Genomic DNA, 23,972 nt, shown 5'->3' on the forward strand with positions numbered 1-23,972 from the left:
GTTCTCCTTTTCTTTTCTTTTTCACCCGGTGGCCCTTCCTCCCCCCGACCTAACCAACGCCTTCTCCCCCCCCCCGACCCCGACAACGAGGGTTCCCCGGGCCCAGCTAAGCTAGCTAGCTCGAAGCTCCCTGAATGGCAGCGCCGCCGGACAGTTGGCCCAGCGTCCAGTTGGGGACCCATCAACAGCTTAGCGGTGGGTGATCAGCCTGACGGGCTTGTATAGCGTGCTGGCGGCCACCAATACGACGCACAGGAGGGAGCCGGTGCCGGGGTAATGGAAAGACGGGTGGGCAGGCTAGGGAGAGCAGGCAGATGAGTCCCTGGCCCTATTATGATGCAGCGCTGGCTTGCTGCTGGCGGTGCTGGCGGTGCTGGGCCCTAGGGAAGAAGCCCCTCCCCCCCCCCCCCCCCATCCCCCCCCCCCGAGCCGTGAGTAGCGAGCTGGTTGATGCCTGATCTCGACCGTGTCTGGTCGCCAGCAGGAGGAGGACGCCGGAGCAGCCGTTGAGGGCTGAGTGACGATCGCCGTGAGATGATGCTACTGTAGATAGCCCGCGAGATGCTTGCTGTAGTTACATAGATAGGTAGACCGATAGACAGACAGACAGGCAGACAGACAGACAGACAGATAGGGGGCCTGTCGAGGAGAAAAGCAAACATATCAGATGCCATCGTCATCACTTCGTCTTCTTCTTCATCTCGCAATGTCTTCTTCTTCTTCTTCTTCTTCTTCATCGTCGTCTTCTTCATCGTCTCCAGTTAGCCTTCTTAGGTAATTCTCGACCTGAGCCTCCGCCGTCTCTCCTATTATTGCTATTCTTTTCGTCCTCTCCTCTCGCTGTCCCCAGACGACAGACGACGCAGACACGCCAGCGAGACCACCGCGAGAAATACACAGGATACTTACACGGCCAGCCAGCCTGCGACAAGGCACCGAACAGGCTGTCCCGCCGCTGAAACGCCCTAGCTCGTCCTCCCTCGCGATCCTCGTCCGCCGCCGCAGCTCGCCAGACGCGCATGGTCGAGCACCATCAACATCCCTAACTAACTACCACCAGCATCAACCACCAGCGGCCTCCCTACGACTCTCCTCCCTCCCTCTGCTCTGGCCGACTGAGCTCGCAGCTTTGCTATCAACATCATCCTCGTCCTCGTCCTCATCTGCTGCTCGCTTTTCTTTTCTTTTCCCTCCCATCGACAGGCATCTCGCTCCCCCTTGCCCGCTCGACCTGCCAAAACTGTCCGGCTGTTTCGGGGGGAGGGAAATTGGCCTTGCTCGACCGTCTCCTGCGTCGGTCGCCTGTCTCTGCCTCGTCGTCCGGCGTTATCGCTGCTATTACGAATTTACTTAGTTACCTGCTGCTGCTGCTGCTGCTGCTGCTACCTGCTCAGCGTCTCCTGCTCAGTTCTCGCCGTCGCCGTCGCCGTTGCTGTGACTGGCGGCTGTGCTACGGTGAACCCTTCCTGCGGCCTTCCACCCCCCTCCCTCCCTCCCTCCCCCCCCTTCTTCAGGGCCGACCCCAGGGCGAGACAGGAAATAAAGACACCGGCCACGGAGAGATAGCCAGCCTGCTATTCCTCTGCCTCTTCTTCTTCTACTCCTTCTACTCCTTCTACGCCTTCTCCTGCTCTCCTCTGCTTCCCTGTCCGTCGAAGCGCCTGAGCTACTGCTTGCCCCGGCTCTCTTACTTAGCATCGATCCACCACGCCGCGTCCTCTCCAAGGAAAAAAAAAAAAAAAAACGACCTCCTGCCTCCCTTCCTCGTCCCTATTAATTAAAAACAGCTCGAAGCTTGCCCTTTCAGATGGCATCGAAGAGTCAGCCACGGTATGGATGGTCCCTTTTTCCCTCCCTTTCTCTCTCTCTCTCTCCCTTCTCTGGCTTTTCCTCCTCCCACCTCCAGCTGGTGTCCCTATATTTTTTTTTTCCCTTCCCTTCCTTCTACCTGGCCCCCTTTCTTTGCTTTTCCCCAGGCCCAGAATGGCTCTGCCGCATCTGCGCGCTTCTCTGGACTCTCCGCGCAAACACACCTTCTCTGCCTTTCCCGCGAACTTCATGGCTAACTTTCGTCATCGGCATGTCAGGCGGGAATATCACATCGTTGTGCTGGGCGCCGGTAGGAACCTCTCTTGTCCCGGTTCTTTGTTTTTGTTTACAATTCTTCTGGCAATATACCATATTTACTGTGATGATAAGGAGAGAGGCGAGGAGGGGGGAATACGTTTTGCTGATTTTACCATATTGTTCCTACAGGTGGTGTTGGGAAGAGCTGCTTGACCGGTAAGAGCTTGGCCGGGTTTATACAGTCCCTTTTTTGGTGTCTTCTTTTTGCGCTGACTGCTCGTCCAGCTCAGTTCGTACAGAATATATGGATTGAGAGCTATGATCCGACCATCGAAGATTCCTACAGAAAGGTCCTTGCAGTAGATGTGAGTGTCAGCCTGTTTTCTTATTCACCTACTTCTGAATACCCGCTAATATTCTTTCCTTATATAGGGACGGCCATGTCTTCTCGAAATGTACGTATCTGAAAGTGTCGATTAGATACTCACCCGCATCTACAACAACAATTGCTGACTCGTTGGACTGCAGACTGGATACAGCTGGGACGGAACAATTCAGTAAGTCTCATCACCTCCAATTTACCCGACTCTATCCCCGGCCATCCCCAGACTAACAAGCTGAATTATAGCCGCCATGAGGTAACTCAATCTCTATGAAACTCTATCCCAGACACTCCTCAAACAGCCCCAGCTAAACCCGCGACCCTCCTTACCACCCACCGCCCTCCCCCTTCAAACCAAAGTTTCCAATTGCTCGACTACTTCTACTACGACAGTAGTAGCAACTCGCAACTCACAAGGCTCACCCGTTTTCTAGGGAACTATACATGAAACAAGGCGAAGGCTTCCTCCTCGTCTTCTCCATAACGAGCATGTCCTCCCTGAATGAACTACAAGAACTCCGCGAACAGATCATCCGTATCAAAGACGACGAGAAAGTCCCCATAGTCATCGTCGGTAACAAGTCAGATCTCGAGGAAGACCGTGCCGTTTCACGATCGCGCGCCTTCGCTCTATCCCAACAGTGGGGGAATGCTCCATACTACGAGACTTCCGCACGAAGACGAGCGAACGTAGACGAAGCGTTCATAGACCTCTGCCGGCAGATCATACGGAAGGATATCCGATCCAATAAAGACCGAGATAGAGACTACGGAGGGAGTCGCAAGAAGGAGGCAAGCGGAGCAGCCGACAAGCGGCGGAATCGGAGGAGGACAAAGATGAAGACCGATTGTGTGATTCTTTGACCGTCACCGCCTCTCTCTCTCTATCTCTCTACCTCTCTATCTCTCTATCTCTCTCCCGCCTCGTTTGTCTCCTCCGTGCGTTTGCTCCCCATTTACCTGGCCTTTATCGTACTCTTGTCAGCCATATTTTCCTGCAGGTGATTCGTCCGTCCGTCCTTTGTTTTGTCTTGTCCGCCTTAATTATACCCCTTCCGCATCACTGGTTTGCTCTTTGGTTTGTTGTCTTATTTTCTCTTTTGGATATCTCATCTATTTGCTATTTTCTTTCTTTCTTTTTTTTACATCTCTGAAGATCTACTTACTTCCTCCATCCTCTTCTTTCAACCTGATCCTGATCCTCCTACCATACTACACTCCACTACACACCGCCCCTTCATTTCGTGATATACATATTACTGTTTCTATAAACAAACCACCGCCAACTCCCTCCGAAAAGTTTCCCTTTTGTTATATTTCCTTTCCATCCGCTTCCTTGGATATTATTCCTACCTTCGCGCCTCCCTCCCTCCCTCCCTCCCTCCATCCCCGCCTTTTTTCCCCCTTGTCAAGATGGAAGAACGAGAAAGAAAGAAGAGAACAAGAGCAGAGAGAAAGACCTTCTTTTTTTATCACGATATAATCATGACTTGACTCCAGCAAAGCATTCATTCCAGCGAACCATCACAGGCAAAAAAAAAAAAGTACGGGACTCCTTTCATCATCCTGTGTATATATATTTTCCTTTCCCCTCCATCCTACTTATTGATTACCGGCTCTTATACACGCTATCCTTGTCTTTTTATTTTACTTTATTTTTTTTTACCTGCCAGCTTGTCCGTCTCACTTGATATCCCCTCCTGATGTGAAATCGTTACAATGCCTTTTCAACTTTTTTTTTTTCCCTTTATATATCCACTATCTATGGAATAGATTTTTATCATGCTGGGCTATGTATATGGAGCAAGCAAGAATGCAAGCAAGCAAAATTCAACCTCAAAACCGCACTCTGAGCAACTGTAGTTAATTGTACATGATTCTATTTTCCTGCCCGGCGGATCCCCTTCGTATCTTCTACCAAAAATGAAAAAAGGAGGCTATAAAAATTAAGGAACTAGACCAGCTTGGATGACAAAGATTTACATCCTGAAAACACCAAACTTGGTCTTCGCTTCCTCTGAACGTCCGCCGACGGACGCAGCTAGACATAGACCTAGAACCTTTCGAGTATCGGCCGGAGGAATGACACCGTCGTCCCAGAGACGAGCAGACGAGAAGACAGCCTCACTCTCGGCGTCGATACGGTCGCGCAGCGAGGGGTCGACGCTCTTGCCGACCGCAGCCATGACGTTAGTTAGCTGCTCAGAGCCCATGACGCCGATCTTTGCATTAGGCCACATGAAGAGGAACCGGGGTGAGTATGCACGGCCGCTGCAAATGCATAAATTGATTAGTATACGATTTTAATCTCAAGGGTGTCTCAGACATTTTTTTCCCCTTTCCTTCCTAGGTAGAATGGAAAAAAGGGGGGAGAAGGGAGGGTGTAAAGGAACATACCACATTCCGTAATTACCTGCACCAGCACTGGCACCATACACGACGGTGAACTTGGGGACATCCGCACAAGCAACAGCAGTCACCAGCTTGGCGCCGTTCTTCGCAATACCGCCCTTTTCGGCATCGGCTCCGACCATGAAACCGGAGATATTCTGCAGGAAGAGCAAGGGGATGTTTCGTTGGGTGCACAGCTCGATGAAGTGTGCGCCCTTGAGCGAGGATTCAGAGAAGAGGATGCCATTGTTAGCTACGATGCCGACCTGCGTGCCGTAGATGCGTGCGAAGCCAGTGACGAGGGTGGTGCCGTAGTCGCGCTTGAATTCGGAGAATTCAGATCCGTCGACGATACGGGCGATGATTTCGTGTGCGTCGACTTGGCGGCGGAGATTGGTGCCTATTATCCCAGCCAGCTCGGAGGCTGGGTACAGGGGCTCCTTGATGGGTTCAGCGGAAGTCGAGGTGGGCGTCAATGGGGAGGTGGTCTTGGGCCAGTTCAGGTTTGATATCGAGCGGCGAGCGAGGGTGAGGGCGTGGGCATCGTCAACGGCAAGGTAGTCTGTCACGCCGGAGATGGTGGAGTGTAGTTTGCCGCCTCCAAGGTCTTCGGCAGAGACGATTTCACCGGTAGCTGCTTTGACTAGCGGCGGTCCTGCAAGGAAGATGGTTCCCTGGTTCTCGACAATGATAGACTCGTCGCTCATGGCGGGAACGTAGGCACCACCGGCGGTACATGGGCCCATGACAACGGAGATCTGGGGGATGCCGAGAGAGCTCATACGGGCCTGGTTGAAGAAGATACGGCCGAAGTGCTCCTTGTCTGGGAAGACATCGGCCTGGTGAGGCAGATTGGCACCGCCGGAGTCAACAAGGTAGATGCAGGGAAGCTTGTTCTCCTGAGCAATGGCCTGGGCACGTAGATGCTTCTTGACGGTGATCGGGTAGTAGGTGCCGCCCTTGACGGTGCTGTCGTTGGCAACAATCATGCAGTTGACGCCCTCGACCATACCAATTCCAGTAATAATACCACCAGAGGGCACATCGTCGCCAGGGTAGACTTCGTGGCCGGCCAGGGGGGAGAGCTCGAGGAACGAGGTGCCCGGGTCGATAAGGGCGGTCACTCGGTCTCTGGGCAACATCTTCCCACGCGCAATGTGCTTCTCACGGGCCTTCTGGGATCCTCCCTGGGCGATTTTGGTATGCAGGTCGCTCATCTTCTTGAGCACTTCCTCCATCTGCTTAGCATTCTCCTGGAAGTCTGCGGACGAGGTATCGACGGTGGTGGGCAGCACAGAGATGGCAGACGCCTGGTGAGCGTGCGTGAAGCTGGCAACGCTCCTGACCCGGTAGCTGGAGCCCGGCTTCAGTGTGATTGCTGCTCGACGAGGGAGCTGCTGGTTGAGGGCGCATCGCATGCTGTGCAGCAGCCCGGCAGAGGGGGCGCGGAGAGCAGCCATGATCGGTCAACGAAGCTCCAATTGCACAGAGACGTAGGGTGTAAACAACAGATTGAAGCGTCCACGGCCTATCCTACTATCATTCTCAGCTCCAGGTCTCAGGTTCCGCGATAATCAGCCTCGCCGTCTCTGCGTCGCTCGCTGGATGTTTTCGTTTCTGATATCGCGACGTCGAAAAGATTTCCTCTTCGGGTCGTTTTTGACGCCGGAAAAATAGAGCTGGAAGGGGAAGTTAGCCGAAAGAGCCCCACGCGCGGTACTGGCGTTACCGGGCGGTATTGCCGCCGCAAGCCGCGCCCGCTGGGCCGAAAGGGAAGGTCAGCCGAGGCGCCGGAAGAGGCAGCTTGCAACAACTTCGTCTCTTTTTTTCTTTCGTCCGCGTCGCCGCCGGAGTTGCTACTTTGCTCTGTCTTTGCTGCGTGTTTCTCTCTCTCTGTCTCTATCAAGGCATTCATCACCATGGCATCGTCGGCTCTTCCTCGTTTCCTCGGCCGTTCCGCCCCCAGAGCTACCCTGGCCGCCCGGAGGCAGTTTGTACCTGTTGCCGCATGGCGGGCAGCTTCCACAAAACACCCCCAGGGATTCACTCCCCCGACCGAAGATGAGCTGAACGAGCTTCGGGATACCGTCCGGGAGTTTGCCAGTATGTGTAACGCAGGGGTTTGTTAGCTTGCTGAGGATAGTGCTGACGATGTTTAGAGCGTGAAATTCCAGAGGAGGTCGCTGCCAGAACCGACGAGCAGAACCAGTTCCCCCCCGAGATGTGGAAGAAGTTTGGCGAAGCCGGGTAGCTACTTACCACACTGTCCAACGATATGCAGTACGATTGACAGCTAACGGTTATACGAAGTTTCTTGGGTGTCACTGCAGAGGAAAAATATGGCGGTCTCGGGATGGGTTATCAGGCACACTGTGTCGTGATGGAAGAACTTAGCCGTGCTTCAGGTAAGCATTTTTTATTATTAGTTTACTATGTTTAAGCATAAGTTCTAACATTGCCTAGGAAGCATTGGACTTTCATACGCTGCTCACTCCCAGCTTTGCGTCAACCAGCTCTGCCTCAATGGCTCACCAGAGCAGAAAGAGCGCTTCCTGCCCGGTCTTATCTCTGGAGAGAAGATTGGAGCACTTGCCATGTCCGAACACTCTGCCGGCTCCGACGTTGTCAGCATGAAGACCAAGGCTAAGGCTGTTGATGGCGGATTTGTCCTCAACGGCACCAAGATGTGGATCACCAACGTAGGTTTTGGACTACTCCCGCAAAAGATTGAATTTTTATGGCTAACGGGGATCTCAAGGGCCCTGACGCTGACTTCATCGTCGTGTACGCCAAAACCGAACCTGATGCTGGCTCAAAGGGTATTACCGCCTTTGTCGTTGAGAAGAACTTCAAGGGTTTCTCCTGTGCCCGCAAGCTCGACAAGCTCGGCATGCGTGGATCCAACACTGGTGAACTCATCTTTGAGGATGTCTTTGTCCCACACGCCAATGTTCTAGGCCAGCTCAACAAGGGAGTTAGGGTTCTGATGGAGGGACTTGACCTTGAGCGTCTCGTTCTTAGTGCTGGACCACTAGGGTAGGATACCTTTCCCATATGCGCGGTGATTCAAAGAGTGTTAAGACTAATCAACTTCCCCAGCATCATGCAAGCTTGTCTCGACCTCGTACTTCCATACACTCACACCCGTACCCAATTCGGCATGCCAATTGCGCACAACCAGCTCATCCAAGGAAAGCTCGCTGACATGTACACCAAACTTGCTGCCTCTCGAGCTTTCACCTATAACACTGCCCGACAAGTTGACCAGTCTGCCGTTTCCTCTGATGGAGCTCAGGTGAAGACACAGGACTGTGCTGGTGCCATCCTGTACGCCGCAGAGCGTGCTACTGAGTGCAGTCTCGATGCCATCCAGCTGATGGGAGGCAATGGATATATCAACGAGATCCCAGCCGGACGACTCCTCCGGGATGCCAAGCTATACGAGATTGGTGCTGGTACTAGTGAGATTAGAAGAATGGTTATTGGAAGAGCATTCAACAAGGAGTTTGCCTGATTTATATGATGGGTTGTATATAATCTTGGATAACGGGATGGTTTACAGCGAAGACTTGACTATGTAAAGATAGTACACGATAGGATAGCAAATTTAGAAGGCTTAAAGAACAATCAAGAATTCAGAATAACTACTTCCGCCTTGTTGAAGATCGTATGGGCCGAGAAGATGTTGCGGTTTTTATGCCGTTTGTATGGCCGGCCTTCTTACGCTTCGAGCTCCTGGTAAGACCAGAGGCTGAGTTAGAGTCTAAGTCAGGGGTGGTCTGCTCAACAGTCACATCTGCTTTTCTCTTCCGTCCTCGCTTCTGTGTAACCGGAGGCGCGGTAGTAATGATCTCTTTGTACTCTTCGATATTCTTTGGCGCAGGGGGCAGTATTATATCGAGATTATTGTTAGGTTTCGCCTCTGCACGCGCCGAGGAGCCCTTTTTGAGCTGTGGTCCATTATTATTCATGAAAAGATGGTCACGGCCTTTCTTCTCAGCCCACATGCTTGAACCAAGTAAAAAAGTCTTGAGGCCGGAGACTGGACGAGACAGTCCATCGGTCTCCATGTTGTTGCCGAGGTTGAGATTATCGTTGACTAATGCCCCCTGTTCACTATTACGACGGAATCGTGTCGATAAATGGTCGTGGAATGTTGCTCTGATACTTCCATCTTGCTTCAGCTTTTCACTTGTCTTCGTCTTTGGTTTTGACTCTTGGAAGACTTCACGCCAATTCTTGAGGAGAGACACCTTCTCTCCCTCTCCAGGTTGATACAGGGGCCCATCATTATTCAATGGTGAGCCAGCAGACCATGACACGCCGTAGAACGTAGCCGAGTCAAACTGAGCTGGTTTCTTGCTCTCAATTTTCTTCTTCTGACGGTGGACCTTGTCTGGCTTGTCCTGGTCATAGTACTCATCCGAAAGATATTCCTCCCAGTCCGTATCACTGTCTAACGCATCCTCGAGCGAACTGTCGTCTATGAAGACAGGGTCCGGATTTACCAACATGGCCATGTCATCCTACCACCCAATTGTTTAGCATTCAACTTTTGAGTTCCCCGGGAAATGGTCATATTCTTACAGTGAAATGTGGTTCTCCGTAGTCTATCCAGAGATATTCCTCGAACTCATCGTATTCGTCAATTTCAGCCATTGTGGTTTATCGGCTTGGGGTGCGGTGGGCAGGTAGGCAGTAGTCCCGTTATGCAGCATAAACAGCCTGCTTCAACACTCAAATGGCAAGGCTGTTGTCTAAGATACGTATATCATCCGACTTCAAATCCCAGGTATCAAACGGCGACAGTCAATTGAGGTTGACAGCTACACTCGCAGCTGCTTAGATGGTTATTTGGCAACCAGACACCAGACAGGTGCGGAAAGAGCGTCAGATTGCCCAGACAAACCAAACGCACTCCTTCTCCAGCAAACAATAACAATCCAGCTATCTGCAGCCCATTGACTCTCCTTTTCTCTCTGTTAACGCGCGCGTATCTTCCTGCCGGTTCATTGATATTCTTCAGCCTGAAAATCTATAAAGAAATCAAAAAAGCAAAGAAAAAAAAAGTTCCAAGCTTTTTTCTGTTGTATGACGTAATAGGCAACAAGTCACGTGAATGACAAAATGGAAGGTAAGCCGAGCATCCCGTGACTTCGGTATCCGCGTCCGATATGTAAATACAACGTAATTACCGGAACAGCGCGCCGACCGCCCGCTTGCCATCGGCGCCCACCCAGAATTGCCGAACTAGGCAACTCGCGCGGCTTCATTTTTCTTCCAGTGTGTTGATTATCGAGAGAAAGACAGAAATCTTCTTCTCTGCATCGAATTGAACTGGACATGGTGTTGGGCTTCTAGTCGACCAGCTTCAACGTCGTCCATCATGTCGTTTCTCCTGCGCGCCTCTGCCTCGCGCATCCCCCAGCGCGCCCTCTTTGCTGCCTCGTCCCTCCGCCATAGCTCCTCGACAGCTACCGGCAAGGGTACGACCTCGCTCAATTCGATCCTTATTGCCAACAGAGGAGAGATTGCTCTGTAAGAGATGCTTCCTCGGTGCCAATTACAGCTGTTGTCGAGCTGTTTGTTTGCTAATTACTGTTTATCGCTGCAGACGAGTGGGAAGAACAGCTGGACAGCATGGCATCCGCGTAACAACCCTGTACACCGACCCTGACGCCCATGCTCAGCATGCCTTGAGCTCTCCTTTTGCCTATAACCTAGGTGAAACCTCTGCCTACCTGGACGGAGACCGAATAATTGAGATTGCCAAACGCGAGGGATGCAAGGGAATACACCCTGGCTACGGATTTGTACGTTACTAGACCTTGGTTGAACACCAGCGCGACGATAGATGCTAACAAGACACAGTTGAGTGAAAATGCTGGCTTCGCAAAGAAGTGTACAGATGCCGGACTTATCTTCATTGGGCCACCACCTTCAGCCATTGACGCTATGGGAGACAAGAGGTGAGCTTTCACAGCAGTTTTAACAGCAATCTGCAGTTTATGCTAACACCACTATAGTCGTTCTAAAGAGATCATGACTGCTGCTGGCGTTCCCTGCGTCCCCGGATATCATGGCACAAACCAAGACGTCAACTTCCTCGCCGCTGAGGCTGAGAAAATCAAATATCCCGTCCTCATCAAGGCCGTCAAGGGCGGTGGTGGAAAGGGTATGCGTATCGCCCGCAGTGCTGCCGAGTTCCAAGACCAGCTAAGATCCGCCAAATCCGAGGCAAAGAGCTCCTTTGGTGATGATACCATGCTTATTGAAAAGTACATTACCACTCCACGCCATATAGAAGTCCAGGTGTTCGCGGACCAGCATGGAAACTCCGTTGCCCTGGGAGAGAGAGACTGCAGTGTCCAGCGTCGTCACCAGAAGGTCCTCGAGGAGTCGCCGGCACCACATCTGCCAGAGGCCACAAGAAAGGATCTCTGGGCCAAGGCGAGAGATGCCGCTTTGGCTGTCGGTTATGAAGGCGCCGGCACTGTCGAGTTCATTTTCGACAACGACACTGGCGAGTTCTTCTTCATGGAAATGAACACTCGATTACAGGTCGAGCACCCAGTCACGGAAATGGTTACTGGTCAGGATCTTGTTCACTGGCAGCTACTTGTAGCTGAGGGAAAGCCTCTCCCTCTCACCCAGGAAGAGGTCGAGGCCAAAATGGCTACCATGGGTCATGCCATCGAAGCCCGAATCTACGCTGAAAACCCCGAACAGAACTTCGTGCCGGACTCCGGTAAGCTGATCCACGTCCGCACTCCACAGCCTACTGAGGACGTTCGTATCGATGCCGGCTTCGTTGCCGGTGATGAAGTTTCTTCACACTACGACCCAATGATCTCAAAACTCATCGTTCGGGGCGCAGACCGCACCGAAGCCCTGCGCAACCTCTCCATGGCCCTTGAACAGTACGAAGTCGCTGGCCCAATCACCAACATCGAGTTCCTCAAGCGTGTGTGCAAGAGCCCCGACTTTATTGCCGGCGAAGTGGAGACCGGCTATATCGAGAAGCACCGCGAGGAGCTGTTCGCTAAGGAACCAGTCGAACCGGAGCTCTGGGCGCAGGTAGCCCTCTCAACTTTCATCTCGGGAACTAGCTCCAGCAACCCAATTGGAAACACTGGCGCAGGCATTGGCTTTAGCCCGGGCTACCAGCAGCGTCAGTTCACCTTTGTCGAGGCTACGGCCCCAAATACCCCCGAGGCCACACCGGCTACAGTTCAGATCTATCAGACTGGCCCATCGAGCTATGATGTGACCATCAACAATGAAAAGACTTTCAGTAACGTTACTGCCACGCTCTCGGCCGACGGCAAGTCACTTACCTCTTTCTTCCCCCATACTCGTCTTGATACCACCGTAATTCGTGACGAGGATACTATCACTGCCTTCCAGCACGGACGACAGTACAGACTCAAGGTTCCCCGAGCCAAGTGGATGGAGAAGGCGCTTGGTATTAAAGAGTTGACCAACAGCGTCCTAGCTCCCATGCCATGCAAGATTCTGCGCGTGGAAGTAGCTGAAGGTGCAGTAGTGGAGAAAGACCAGCCTCTTGTTGTGATCGAGAGTATGAAGATGGAAACTGTTATCAGGAGTCCCATCAAGGGTGTGGTGGAGAAGATTGTGCATAAACAGGGGGTAAGCCTTACAACGATCAAAAGCAAGAGTCTAGAAGGCGATGGCTGACAAAAAATGTTATTTTTTTTTTAGGATATCTGCAAAGCTGGCACAGCGCTGGTCGAGTTTGCTGCCGAACCGGAAGCCCCTGAGTCGTAAGGGGGGGGCCGATTTTCGGCCTTTGGCCAGGGCTATCAAAGACGGTCAAACGATCGATTGACATCTTTGCTGATGAATTGAGAAGAAAAGAAAGAAAGAGTAGACAAATCCAATGTCTGGTCTCTCGTCTTAGTGTTGGAATTATCAAATATCGCAACGAAGTTACCCACCATGGGCTCCGATCATCCTTTTTTCTTTTGGGCCGGTATCTTCTCGCCCGTACGGAGTATGTAAAGAAGAAACGAAAAAAAAGCATCTCCACCTCCCCCTTCTTATTGATCGTCCAAGGACAACAGAAACATAGCAAACCAACGACTCCTTCAGGCCACGATGGCTTTTCTTCGCAGCTCATCGGTCCCTGGACAAGGCCGATATCCCTCCCATCCAAGTATTCAATATATTTTCACGTCGCGGCATTCTTGTTTTCAAGGGGTTATACATGATGGATGATACGATGACGAGTCCTTTTTTATTCGTTTGTTTACACATCTTCCGAGCTGTTTCTCTCTTCTTTTTGGCGGCGATTCGAGGAGAGAAGAGCTTTCTCCTTAACTGTATATATAAACCTCAAAATACCATCACCAACCATCAGATCTAGACCGATAGAAATCAGCAATCAAAATAAAATAAAAAAGATAAATAAAAAAAAAACCCTGGCCAGAAAGTAAGAGAATAAGCAAAGAGAGCGAGTCTCGCCCTTCTGGAAGCCCGACCGCCACCGCCAGCGACTCCACCTACCAAGGGAAACCCCTGGCCGAGCTCCAGTTAAACCCCAGCTAAAGCCAGTTAAAAAGCTAGTTAAAGCCAGTTAAGGCCAGTTAAAGCTCCAGTTAAAGCCTTGCGTAAGGTGCCAGCTAAAAAAAGGCGCGCCCGAAGCTCTGCCTCCCTTTCATCGCTTATCACCCCTTTCCGCCCGCTGCCATCCTGCGGCTTCTTTGGCTAGTAACAGGTGCTCAAGTGACCTTTCGGTGGATCAGCGATGGAAGAGAGGTCCCATATTTCTTGTCCTCCTCGGGCTCGCCTGGGAAGAGATTTTATTCCCTGATCATCTGCGTCCTCTTTTTCCTCCTGCACATACTCCTACTACCCCTACTATCTCTTCTTCCCAGTCCAACTTGCTGCTGCGGCCGTCTTGGTGAACAAAACCAAGGTCGTTGTTTGAAGTTGACTGTCCATTGGCCACCTGGGTGGTGAACTGTTACAGAACAAGGTAAGCGACCGGTTTTGGCTCGATGCAAGCTGCGCAGCTCCGCTGAGTTACTAATTTGCATGACGTCTGCAAGCAGGCCATAAATCTCGATCCCAGCAGAGGTGATTCAGTCATCGACTACATCTGCCATAGAAAGAGATAGCAGAAAGGCACACAAACACACACAGAGAGAGAGATAGACACCATGTTCAGACTATCTGCGAGGAGCAGCTTGCTTCGGGCCGCCTGCGGTCCGTCATCAATCATCAGAGGACCTTCGGCTGCCGCTACTGCAGGACGATTCGGAGTGCAGCAAGCGGCTTACAGAAGAAACATATCCTCTTCAACCGCTTTGTACAAGGATAACGAGAAGGTTCCGGCGGCAGCTATCGATGCAGAGGGCGGTTTGGCTCGAACAGATGATAGCGTGAGAGTTGAGTACCCTCCGGACGATGAGATGCCACAGACCCCTATCGTGCAGGGCCGGGGAGGTCGACATTTCAAGCGGACGCTGGCCTCATTCTCGCTCGAGGGCCGAGTATCCGTCATCACAGGGGGTGCGCGTGGACTGGGACTGGTGATGGGCCAAGCATTGGTCGCATCTGGCTCTGATCTTGCCATTGTGGACTTGAACAGTACGTTGCAACAATCAACAAACAACGAAAAAACAATTGATGTGTGGTTTTAGCTAACAGCTGTATAGAACAGGAAGCAGAGCTTCAGGCAAAGAAGCTGCTGGAGCAGTTTGAAAAGGAAAACCCGGGCCTTGACCGGTCAGTAGAATCATTGCTTTAGATACCCAGCCTATATGACGAAGCTGACGGCATAACAACAGCCTGCCAAAAATCACAGCTCACTATGCGGACGTGGGCGATCCCGAGTCTGTCAATGCCAGTATTGCCGAGATTATCTCGAAACACACCAAGATAGACCACCTGGTCACTTCGGCTGGCTTTACCGAGAACTTCGATGCCATCAGCTACCCTTACGATCGCATCCAGAAACTGTGGAAAGTCAATGTTGACGGCTCCTACTTGTTTGCCGTCGAGGTAGCCAAGCATCTGATGGAACGCAAGGCTCCCGGTAGTATGGTGCTGATAGGAAGCATGTCCGGCTCGATTGTTAATGTTCCACAGCCTCAGGCACCATATAACGCCGCAAAGGCGGCGATCCGGCACCTGGCGGCTTCGCTGGCTGTCGAATGGGCTGGAGCCGGCATCAGGGTTAACTGTATCAGCCCGGGATACATGCTGACTGCATTGTAAGTCTACTCTTGTCGAGAGTTATATATTGCATCCTTATCTATGGTACTAACAAGGGGGTCCGTTGTGGTTAGGACACAAAAAATCCTCGATGACAACCCAGACCTGAACCAGAAATGGACCTCGCTGATTCCCCAGGGCAAGATGGGTGTGCCGGAGGATCTTATGGGTGCCGTCGTCTTCCTTACGAGTGACGCTAGCAAGTATGTCACCGGCGCGGACCTGCGTGTTGACGGCGGATACACCGTCACCTAAAAAAAGGTGAAGGAGCGCCTTGCTTCCTCCGCTCTATTCCCTATTCCCCGGTTGGCTGGTAGTTTTCCGTTAGTTAGATCTGCTTTGCTTACTTTTTTAATAATAAATGAGTCAACAATGCCACCGTAGGCCATTAGCCGATACCCCTGCTCGCTCAATATTTTGTATATGCATAGAGACGTACTGTACCATGTCTGTATGCATCCCGTATATGGGATTCCAGCCTCGTCAAGCAGACACTAGAATCATAATGGAGATAAAGCCGCTGATACGAGGAGCGAATCTGCAGTCCGCTGTACATCGTACATGCATTGAACAGGCGAGATACCACGGTTGCAAGTCTTCGAGATGGTGTCCAGTCCAGCTATTGCTGGAAGAGGGGAGGCAAAAAAGAAAACATCTGCAGCTGATGGACGACTCGGAAGCAGAGTCTCGATCACCAACTCGCTTCAGGCTGAAACCCGGAGGCTGGAGAGTCTCTCTTCGGCTGTCTGCCCCTGTCTGCGTCTCTCTCGTCGTGCAGCTGTCTGCCCAGGCTTATCCTGGATCTGCTCGGCCTTCCTGACCTCGTCCTGCATTGGCTGCATGGATTCTCCCGTCACATCACCGCTGGATATCGAGACTCCAGCTAGCTCGTCAAAGTAGAGGCCCAGCGTTTTCTGCACGGCACATGACCGTGGCCGTTTTTCCAGTCGACCCGTCTTCTAGTTCTGCTTCATCTTAATGAAACATCTTGTCTGTGTCCTCCTGTAGCTGTGTAGAGCTTCTTCTTCGTCGTGGTTGTCAACGTCGCTGTCGTCGTCGTCGTTGTTGCTGTGAGGTTGCGAGGTTGAGATAACTAGTTAGTTAACTTTGACGTCGAGTCGTCAAAAGAAGCTGTCGAGCCCATCCCAATCGGGACATTCCAACGTCACCTCTTCAACTACACCTTGGATCCTCTCCTCTGCCTTCAATATCTCCAGCATCGCCATCACCAGCACGAGGCACGAAGCACGAAGCACCGCCAGCGCCACCATACAAACCACCACCTCCAGCTTCATATTTCTCCAACTTGACTTATCGCGGACCCGCAGGTCATCCGGACACTTCACGTGCTGCAGCAGCCGACCTGCCCCATCCGCGCCTCTTTTCTATAACTTATCGCCCGCTCTCCTCCACGTCCTCCACGTCTTCCCTCTCGCAACCTCCCGCCCGCCTCACCTCAGCTTCTTTTCCTCTGCTCATACGCCAGCTTCCTTGCATTAGCCCATCCTCCATCCCCAGGAACAGCGAACCGAGAGGCTAAATACCCCTTCGCGCTCCGTTGGCTGCCGTCAACCCGCGCCATGTTGATCATGCGCGCCCGTTGAGCTTAACCCTGCACACCGCATACTATACCAGGCAGCCAGCTCTTAAAGTACAGAGGAAGGACAAGTGAGGGCCAAGATATTGACATATATACCACCGGTGGCCGTCCTGTTTTTCTTCCTGCTCTTGGCTGTACCTTGCTTGACCGTAGCCAGTGATATCCTTATGCTGGTGGTGTTGTCGGGCCGTACCTCGCAAATCTACGGTGTCTCGTGGGCAGCTGGACCATGACGGAAGCTCTTCCCCACGGCATCGTCTTCAACACCCACAGCATCCGCTCGGAGCTTAACCATGACTCGCATGTCGAGGTTGAGGATGTGGCCAGGCTGTGGAGAGGTGAGGCTCTTCCTTTGTTCCTTTGTTCTTTGTTCATCTGAGCGACCAGCTTCTCGCCTTTTGATTTTTGTCACTGTTGACCCCGGTCTTTAGTCTATACGACGAATAAGACCACCCTGGAGAAAGATGCAGGCCGACGGCTGGAGAACCTCTTTTGGAGGATATGGAGTAACGGACGGATAAGCTGCACCATCCGTGGCTACACCCTGGCCTTTCTCTTTATCCAGATCTCGGAAGGGGAGTACACCACCGAAGAGTGGCTCAGGAAGGAAAGAGAGGTAAACCACTGAGAACAACGATTTTCCAATCAATTCTCAGAGGAAACAAGCAGAGACTAACTTACCGAATCTAGCTTGCTGGCCTTAAGCCAAGGGCCATTCCTCACGGGTTTTACGTTGACAACTCACTGCCTAAGTCACCATCCTTTCAGGGCCCAAGCAGGAGTAACAGCTCCAGGCTCACTCCATCCGGCAGCAGTATAAAAACAACCCTTCCACCGTCCATCCTAAAGAAGCCGCGGCCGCCGTCGGACGAACAGCTGCCTGACTCGCCTTCCAGGAAAGACGTTACCGCGTCCTATTCGGGAGACAGTCTGTACCAGCAGTCTGACAGGTCACGCTCCGGCTCAATCAGGAGAAAGAAGACCACATTTGCCAGTAATCTCACATGCTCACAGGAGATGGAGCCAGGTTCTCTCCCTCGAAGGATCAACCGGCCTTTCCCCACGAGGACTCTCGACAGTCCTGCCGAGCTTCGGCCGCAGTCACCTCCATCCAAGTTTAGGGGTCCGTTCGACGACAGTCCTGCTCAATGTAAGAACCCTACCCCGACTGTCACTGGAAAGGGATGTAATATTGATATGAGCTCCATTCTTCAGCCCCCACTTCGCGGCCAAATAACCCTGCGCCTTCCAGTCTATCTAGAAAACCCCAGTTTAGGTCTCCGTTTACAACACAATCCTCGCAGCCCCAACAGAAGGGTTCATACACTGCCCAGGAAGGCAATTTGACTGCCAACATAAGGATGTCCTCAACTATTACGGCCGGAGATAAAATGATGCTGGAAGAATACCTTGCAAACTCGCCTGTAGTCATAGAAGACAAACCATCATCCGAACAGCCATCTACAGCCTCCCTAGTTGAGAAGGGATTCCGCTCCCGCTTCGTCAAAGAGCAAGTCAAGGTTAAAGAGCAGTGCCACCGCGTTTCCTCTCTCACCAACCTAATCGACAGTGTCCAACCTGGGCCAGCGCCAGTTCCCAACACTTCCTCGGCCTCCTCTTCCTTCACTTCTTCAAAGAAATCGAAGCCAAAATCAAAGCACTCGCCTACGCCGTCCACTTCCTCCACCCACTCTACCACTGGTAATGATAATAGTAATAATAGGCCTTCTCCTACGAGAGCAGCGACAGCGCCATCACCCACCTATGCCAGTTCATCGACCAGGCGAACCAAAAAATAATCAACCCAGCTCTTTTATTTCAAATTCCTCCGTCCTCTAACCCACCACAACACTACTCCACCTCTCCCCTTTTTTTGATCCGAGTGTATTTATACGAATGTCTTGTTACCATTTTCTGGCTTCGTTGGCAACGAGATATGAAATACATAATCACTGGAATATGGATAGATAGATCTGCATTCCTCTCTGGCAACAGGGGAAACAGGGATAGCATGATGTAACCAGATTTGTTCGGGTAGTTTATGGATAACTGACGTGTTGAATGGAGAAATGAGAAGTTCGGATTAGTCGGGTTCCAATCCAGCTGGTGGACATACTTCTCCTTTTTCCCCCTTTGTCCTCCTCCTTTTCTCTTTATCTATTTTGTATACCCATGGTTTGGACTTGATATCGAAAAAAACATATGCAAGTTTTATGTCTTCTTACTCTCGCTTATGCTATGTAAACGCATAGACAGACTCCTGGAGCGCCCATAAGATGCTGAAAGAAACAGATGGAAGAAAAAGAATGAAAAATATCAGGAAGAGAAAAGGAACAACAACGACATGACTGTGCTTGGAGACGAAAGAAGGAATGCGCCATGCCATCCATACAGGGGAGAACCGGCACATCCCCAAACGAGTGTTGGAAGGAAATATTCTTCAAAAATAGGCAGATTGGTAGACAGAACGATTAAACCTGCTCGATATGCTCATCAAAGGCCTTCTCCTCCTTCTGAACACCACCGGCCTTGTTTCCTCTCCACCAGCGAATACCACACCAAGCACAGGTGATGGCCCAGAAGCACAGGTTGACCAGGTCCACGTAGGCAGAGTGCTTCATGCGCTTGAGGCTCTTGTCCTTGTCATCGTCGACGGTGATGTACAGCTTTGCGAAGATGCCGAACTGCGTCAGCCAGAGAATGACTAGGACGCTGTCGTAGACGAAGCACGGCAGGTGGATGAAAGTTGCTTGGGATAGAGGTCGTCGGACGGCGCAGGGGATCAGGATGTAAACAAGTCCAGAGATAGCAGATAGTGTGCCAACGACGGTTGCAAAGATCTATAAGACTGTTAGAATACGATATCATGTCTCTCAAGTAAAATAAGGAAAACGAACCCATCGTGAGTCCTGGCTGTCACCGTGTTTCCTGGCCCGGTCGACGTCTTGCGCATACAAGCCGATGACAGCGATGCCAAAGACGAACTGCAGGAATCGGATACAGCATTCAAACAGCGTTCCGATAATGGAGCCAGTAGAGTAGCGGCTCTTGATGCCCTTGAGAAGAAGTCCAGCAACAAACATGTTGATAATCTGTATCGGTGGCTTGCTTGGTTGGTGTGTGGGTGTATTTGGCCGATGAGCTGATGCAGGTGTATCGAAGAGGTAGACGAAGAACGGAGGCTATAGACTGGCTATAACTGTTGTCTTCAGGGCTTCTAGCGAATAAATAAAGGCAGGAAAAAGACGTTCGATATTAAGTCGATATGCGCTGGCTTCACAGAAGCAGGACTCTTTTGCAAGTAATGAATATATGTAGGAAGGAAGCAGTGCGCTGCACCACCTGGTGGGTTTGATTGAATGAAGTGAAGGAATAAATAGACAACACAGCAGGTTGAATGAATGGAGACTGGGCAATAGATAAATGAAAGAATAGAGAGAGAGAGAACACAAGGAAAAGAAAGAGAAAATAAAAAGGAAAGAGAAAGGGGGGAAAGACCGGTGAATTGGGGATGTCCTGGTTGATTAACGCTGAATAGGAAGAAAAGGAGGATTTGATATCGAGGACAGCAGACGCTTTATATGTACATCTGCTTCCTTCATGCTCTGTCCTCTCCTATTTCTTCGATGGGTCTTCCATCTACATGGCCATGGGCCAAAGATAGCAGCAAAAGTGCCGCCGAGGCATGGTATCTCAGGGGGGTTGTATAATCCCATGCTCGAATCAAATAACTACAAGGCAGAGACGATGAAACATCATGCCGGATGTTTCGTGATGGAGCTGCCTTCGAGGACTTCAAGGTTTTAGTTAGTGTACAGAAACGGGCTGGAGCAAGTTGGAGGTTCGCTCAACGGAGGAAGATGGATTGGATAGGAGGCGATCTTGTCGGTGGTTAAGGGGTAGCTGGACAGTTAAACGCCAGCTTCATTTAGCGCCCAGGAACGGGACGACGGCCAGTCAGGTGAAAGGGACTGTATATTTGGTTTGCTATAGACATGGTTCAAACTTTCATGCTATATTTATCATAAAAACCCGCACCGGCGGCTAGAGTGAAGAACTGCTGCTCTAAGCGCCGTGCCCACTTAAGACGTTTCAGGGATGACGGGATATGGATGGACAAGGCGAGTTACAGAGTAGAAGAAGCCGGCGAGGGAAGAAGTATGTCTTTGATATTTTCTATTTACCATCTTCCATCGTGTAATGTAATGTGTGTGTGTGTATCTAGGTAGACACTGCTGGCATCCATCAAACCACAGCCTGAACACTAGCAGGGCAAACTCTCAATTCAACTGCCACCAGACAGTAACTCTCGGAATTCATCAGCATAGTGAAGCCATAGCAAAAGTATCATCGTACGGCCTGGTACTAAGCTGCTGGTAACCGAACAGCGGGTAAGCTTCTCTTTTCTCAGCAAACCACCGCGTCCTGACTGTCCCACTGACAGACAGGATGACAATCATATCTCAGAAACAAAGAATCAACGCTTCCAAGAGCGCTATATCATGCAGGTTACATGCATAACGCAGTATGCTTCCAAAAAAGACGAGGCAAGGGGTAAGGAAGGCGGGAGGGGAATGTATTGTTATGAAGTAAAGGTAAGGATAGAGTGGGGACGTTATGATGGGATGGAATGGATTCGAAACAAATGGGAAATAGGGGAAAGGGACTCAGACATATCGACATGACGCTCATATCTGTTGATTTGTTGATGAGGGGGGGTAACGAAAGGGAGTTAGGGGACAAGGGGTGATATTGATAGGGGATAAAAGGTAATAAAATGTTGAAAAGCCAGAAGGTGCATTATGAATAATGGTGGATAAGGGATGCATCAGGATGTAAACTTGGGAAGAAAAAGGGAGGGGAAAATGAAGACATACAGAAAGATTGACAGAGAGAGGAGAGAGACATAAAACAGACTGGTTAGGAGGAAACTAAGGGAACCACACCGAGGTGAAAATTCGGAGAGAATTGACAGTCAGCCCGCTCGGCCTGAACCTCCTCCTCCTCCCCCAGAAGCGGCAGCTGAGGCGGAACCCTTACCTAACTGCCCACCAGAACCACCGCCGCCGCCAGTACTATCTTGCACTGAATTTGGTGGAGAGGGAGGATGATGCTGCTTTGGAATTGAAGGCGGAATGCGAGGAGCCGCGTCGGTGGGTATATCTTCATGTCCGTCATCTTCATACTCTTCGTCATACTCTTCAAGATCGGGGGGAATACTCTGGTCATTAGGGTGAGGAGCTCGATCCGCGTGGCCATGAACTTGACCGTGAGCCTGGGCTTGTCCTTGACCATGGGCTGCGGCTGTATTCTGATGTTTTGCAGCATTCTTGCTTCCCTTCTTCCCCTTTCGGCCCTTCATCTTGGCCTTCTCAAGCAAACGACGCTTCTCAGCTAATCTTCTGCGCTCCTTCCGGTCTTTTATTTCGTATTGTCGGATAAGAGCCTCGGGAGGATGGCCAAAGATGCTTTCATACTCGCAAAATTCACATATCCAGATACTCTCGAGGTCAGGTGGGTGGTGAAGATTGGTAATCTGCTGTTGAATGCGCCGCTGGCGAGCAGCTTGTGTATATATTGCACGAGCTGACCTGCGAGGTTTCCGAGGCGGTGGAGCAGGAGCCTGAGCCTGCCCCGGCGGCTGCTGCTGCTGTTGTTGCTGCTGCTGCTGTTGGCGGGCCTGTTGCTGCTGCTGGTGGTTTGCCTGGGTGGCCATGTTGGGACTGGTCTGAGTGCCCTGGGTGGAGAAGCCTCGTTGGCCAGGCAAGGGAGGTTGAGTGACGGATCGGTGATGTTCGGGAAGTGAGTAGGGATGTGCGGACTGCCACGCCATACCCCGTGAAGAGTCCGACTCGCAGGTAAACGTGAATTGCGTTTTTGCAGGAGCTGACCGTTTTGTCTGGTCGAGCAAACTGACATTCTTTTGGCCTTGAGGGTTGGATGACAGGGCGGCGGCAGCATTGGCTATTGCAGCAGAAATTATTCCTTGATCTTTGCCTGGTTCTGTTAAAAAAAAAAAAAGGTTAGAATACGCTTTTCTCCAGTGAACATGCTAATAGTAATCATAGTTAACAGGAGGTAATTGAAGTGAATACCAAAATTTTCCTGAGAAAGGGCGCTATCATGACGTCTCCCGGTCGACCACGTATTGGGCGAATGGGCAGCAAGGGGCTGTCTGGCAGTAGCACCGCGACCAGGGCCATTCCGGCCGTACCGTCCTTTACCCGACATACCAGAAGTTCCAATGGGGGAGGCAGGATTGCCGGAACCATAGTAGGAACCCTGTCCGCTACCGTCGTCCACCGAGATTGAAGCACCGCTCCCCCCGCTGCAGGAGAGACTGGCAATATCAGAAGAGAGGCTAGAGTGACACCCCAGCCCACCAGATGTAGGTATTTTCCTTTTCTTTTTATTATTTGTATTTTCAAATGCATCGTATCCGTCCTGGGCACCATTCGAGGCCACTTTTGCACTCCCCACTGTAGGTGGTGCGGAAGCTCGTTGAAGCCCTACACTTCTCCTAACAGCCACTGGACCGTCATCTTCGCCAGACTCTGCACCGTCTTCGTAGTGATGGTGGTCATGGTCGTTGTCGTGGTCGTGGTCATGATCATGATCATGATCGTGGTGGTGATCGTGGTGATGATGATGGTGGTGATGGTGGTGGTGGTGGTGAGTATCATGGTCATGATCTCCGTCATCATCGGCGTTATGCTCGTACCCGTAGACGTTACGCTGCACGTAGACCTTTGCATCGTTGAGGGAATCACCCGTGGTCGAGTATGAACCGTAGAAAAGCTGTGTGGTTGGCTGTGACGGTGGGTAGAGAATGGTGTCTGCAGCATCTGAGGAAAGCCGAGAGCGCAGAGGCCGTTTTGGCAGCGGACGGATGAGCCGCTCAGGGAAGATAGGAGACGGGGTATCAGGGGCAGAGGTGTACGCCCCGCCTGTCGAGGATTCATCAATCGTCAGCGTAGTTCCAGAACAGCCATCTATGCATATATAAAAATATGTCAAGTCCAACCCCTAGTTTTGAGTGGTAGAGCCGTCGACGTACTCAGAGTGGCAGCCATGGTGCGTCCTGCAGGCTGCAGAGTGGGAGCAAACGTAGAAGACTCGGTCCTACAATCCTGTCTGCCTGTGTCTCTTTCGTCTCTCGTCTCTATCGACTTTGGTTCAGGTGAATGGGGCGTGATATGTGGTAGTTGAGTGGATGCCCAATATGACAACTATCCGGCCTTGTCACGGTCAGCATCAATGTCCACCACGAACAGCCAGCATAGAAAATCCGGC

General features: G+C 51.3%; 10 protein-coding genes across 10 annotated transcripts; 5 read left to right on the forward strand and 5 right to left on the reverse strand.

Annotated features, from left to right (window-relative positions):
• Positions 1–578: 578 nt before the first annotated feature.
• TRV_08010 (uncharacterized protein) lies at positions 579–752 on the reverse strand (the record flags this gene model as incomplete). Its single annotated transcript, XM_003017913.1, has 1 exon — positions 579–752. A coding segment is annotated over one exon (174 nt), but the record flags the coding sequence as incomplete, so codon positions are not given.
• A 1,084-nt stretch (positions 753–1,836) lies between these two features.
• TRV_08011 (uncharacterized protein) lies at positions 1,837–3,932 on the forward strand (the record flags this gene model as incomplete). Its single annotated transcript, XM_003017914.1, has 5 exons — positions 1,837–2,119; positions 2,257–2,522; positions 2,607–2,705; positions 2,849–3,299; positions 3,451–3,932. The coding sequence occupies 5 exons, from the start codon at positions 1,837–1,839 to the stop codon at positions 3,930–3,932; spliced, it is 1,581 nt and encodes a 526-aa protein (XP_003017960.1).
• A 496-nt stretch (positions 3,933–4,428) lies between these two features.
• Positions 4,429–6,300, reverse strand: TRV_08012 (uncharacterized protein; the record flags this gene model as incomplete). The annotated part of the gene is made up of 2 exons (XM_003017915.1): positions 4,429–4,720; positions 4,847–6,300. 2 exons carry the CDS (start codon positions 6,298–6,300, stop codon positions 4,429–4,431), a joined length of 1,746 nt encoding a protein of 581 aa, XP_003017961.1.
• Positions 6,301–6,759: 459 nt separating this feature from the next.
• On the forward strand, positions 6,760–8,354 carry TRV_08013 (thermophilic desulfurizing enzyme family protein; the record flags this gene model as incomplete). The annotated part of the gene is made up of 6 exons (XM_003017916.1): positions 6,760–6,943; positions 7,000–7,087; positions 7,151–7,245; positions 7,304–7,539; positions 7,599–7,876; positions 7,940–8,354. 6 exons carry the CDS (start codon positions 6,760–6,762, stop codon positions 8,352–8,354), a joined length of 1,296 nt encoding a protein of 431 aa, XP_003017962.1.
• A 130-nt stretch (positions 8,355–8,484) lies between these two features.
• Positions 8,485–9,499, reverse strand: TRV_08014 (uncharacterized protein; the record flags this gene model as incomplete). Its single annotated transcript, XM_003017917.1, has 2 exons — positions 8,485–9,366; positions 9,428–9,499. 2 exons carry the CDS (start codon positions 9,497–9,499, stop codon positions 8,485–8,487), a joined length of 954 nt encoding a protein of 317 aa, XP_003017963.1.
• Positions 9,500–9,959: 460 nt separating this feature from the next.
• TRV_08015 (urea amidolyase, putative) lies at positions 9,960–13,226 on the forward strand (the record flags this gene model as incomplete). Its single annotated transcript, XM_003017918.1, has 7 exons — positions 9,960–9,974; positions 10,095–10,378; positions 10,455–10,653; positions 10,712–10,809; positions 10,867–12,490; positions 12,670–12,854; positions 12,953–13,226. The coding sequence occupies 7 exons, from the start codon at positions 9,960–9,962 to the stop codon at positions 13,224–13,226; spliced, it is 2,679 nt and encodes an 892-aa protein (XP_003017964.1).
• Positions 13,227–14,022: 796 nt separating this feature from the next.
• On the forward strand, positions 14,023–15,334 carry TRV_08016 (uncharacterized protein; the record flags this gene model as incomplete). The annotated part of the gene is made up of 4 exons (XM_003017919.1): positions 14,023–14,452; positions 14,521–14,590; positions 14,653–15,078; positions 15,154–15,334. 4 exons carry the CDS (start codon positions 14,023–14,025, stop codon positions 15,332–15,334), a joined length of 1,107 nt encoding a protein of 368 aa, XP_003017965.1.
• A 1,574-nt stretch (positions 15,335–16,908) lies between these two features.
• TRV_08017 (uncharacterized protein) lies at positions 16,909–18,699 on the forward strand (the record flags this gene model as incomplete). Its single annotated transcript, XM_003017920.1, has 5 exons — positions 16,909–17,017; positions 17,111–17,295; positions 17,370–17,829; positions 17,895–18,380; positions 18,488–18,699. The coding sequence occupies 5 exons, from the start codon at positions 16,909–16,911 to the stop codon at positions 18,697–18,699; spliced, it is 1,452 nt and encodes a 483-aa protein (XP_003017966.1).
• A 451-nt stretch (positions 18,700–19,150) lies between these two features.
• TRV_08018 (uncharacterized protein) lies at positions 19,151–19,762 on the reverse strand (the record flags this gene model as incomplete). Its single annotated transcript, XM_003017921.1, has 2 exons — positions 19,151–19,519; positions 19,577–19,762. 2 exons carry the CDS (start codon positions 19,760–19,762, stop codon positions 19,151–19,153), a joined length of 555 nt encoding a protein of 184 aa, XP_003017967.1.
• A 1,717-nt stretch (positions 19,763–21,479) lies between these two features.
• On the reverse strand, positions 21,480–23,752 carry TRV_08019 (uncharacterized protein; the record flags this gene model as incomplete). The annotated part of the gene is made up of 4 exons (XM_003017922.1): positions 21,480–21,595; positions 21,720–22,682; positions 22,775–23,671; positions 23,737–23,752. The coding sequence occupies 4 exons, from the start codon at positions 23,750–23,752 to the stop codon at positions 21,480–21,482; spliced, it is 1,992 nt and encodes a 663-aa protein (XP_003017968.1).
• Between the last annotated feature and the right edge of the window lie 220 nt (positions 23,753–23,972).

The sequence above is a fragment of the Trichophyton verrucosum genome (genome assembly GCF_000151505.1).
Source record: "Trichophyton verrucosum HKI 0517 chromosome Unknown contig01231_1.f1.exp, whole genome shotgun sequence".
NCBI classification, from domain to species: domain Eukaryota; kingdom Fungi; phylum Ascomycota; class Eurotiomycetes; order Onygenales; family Arthrodermataceae; genus Trichophyton; species Trichophyton verrucosum.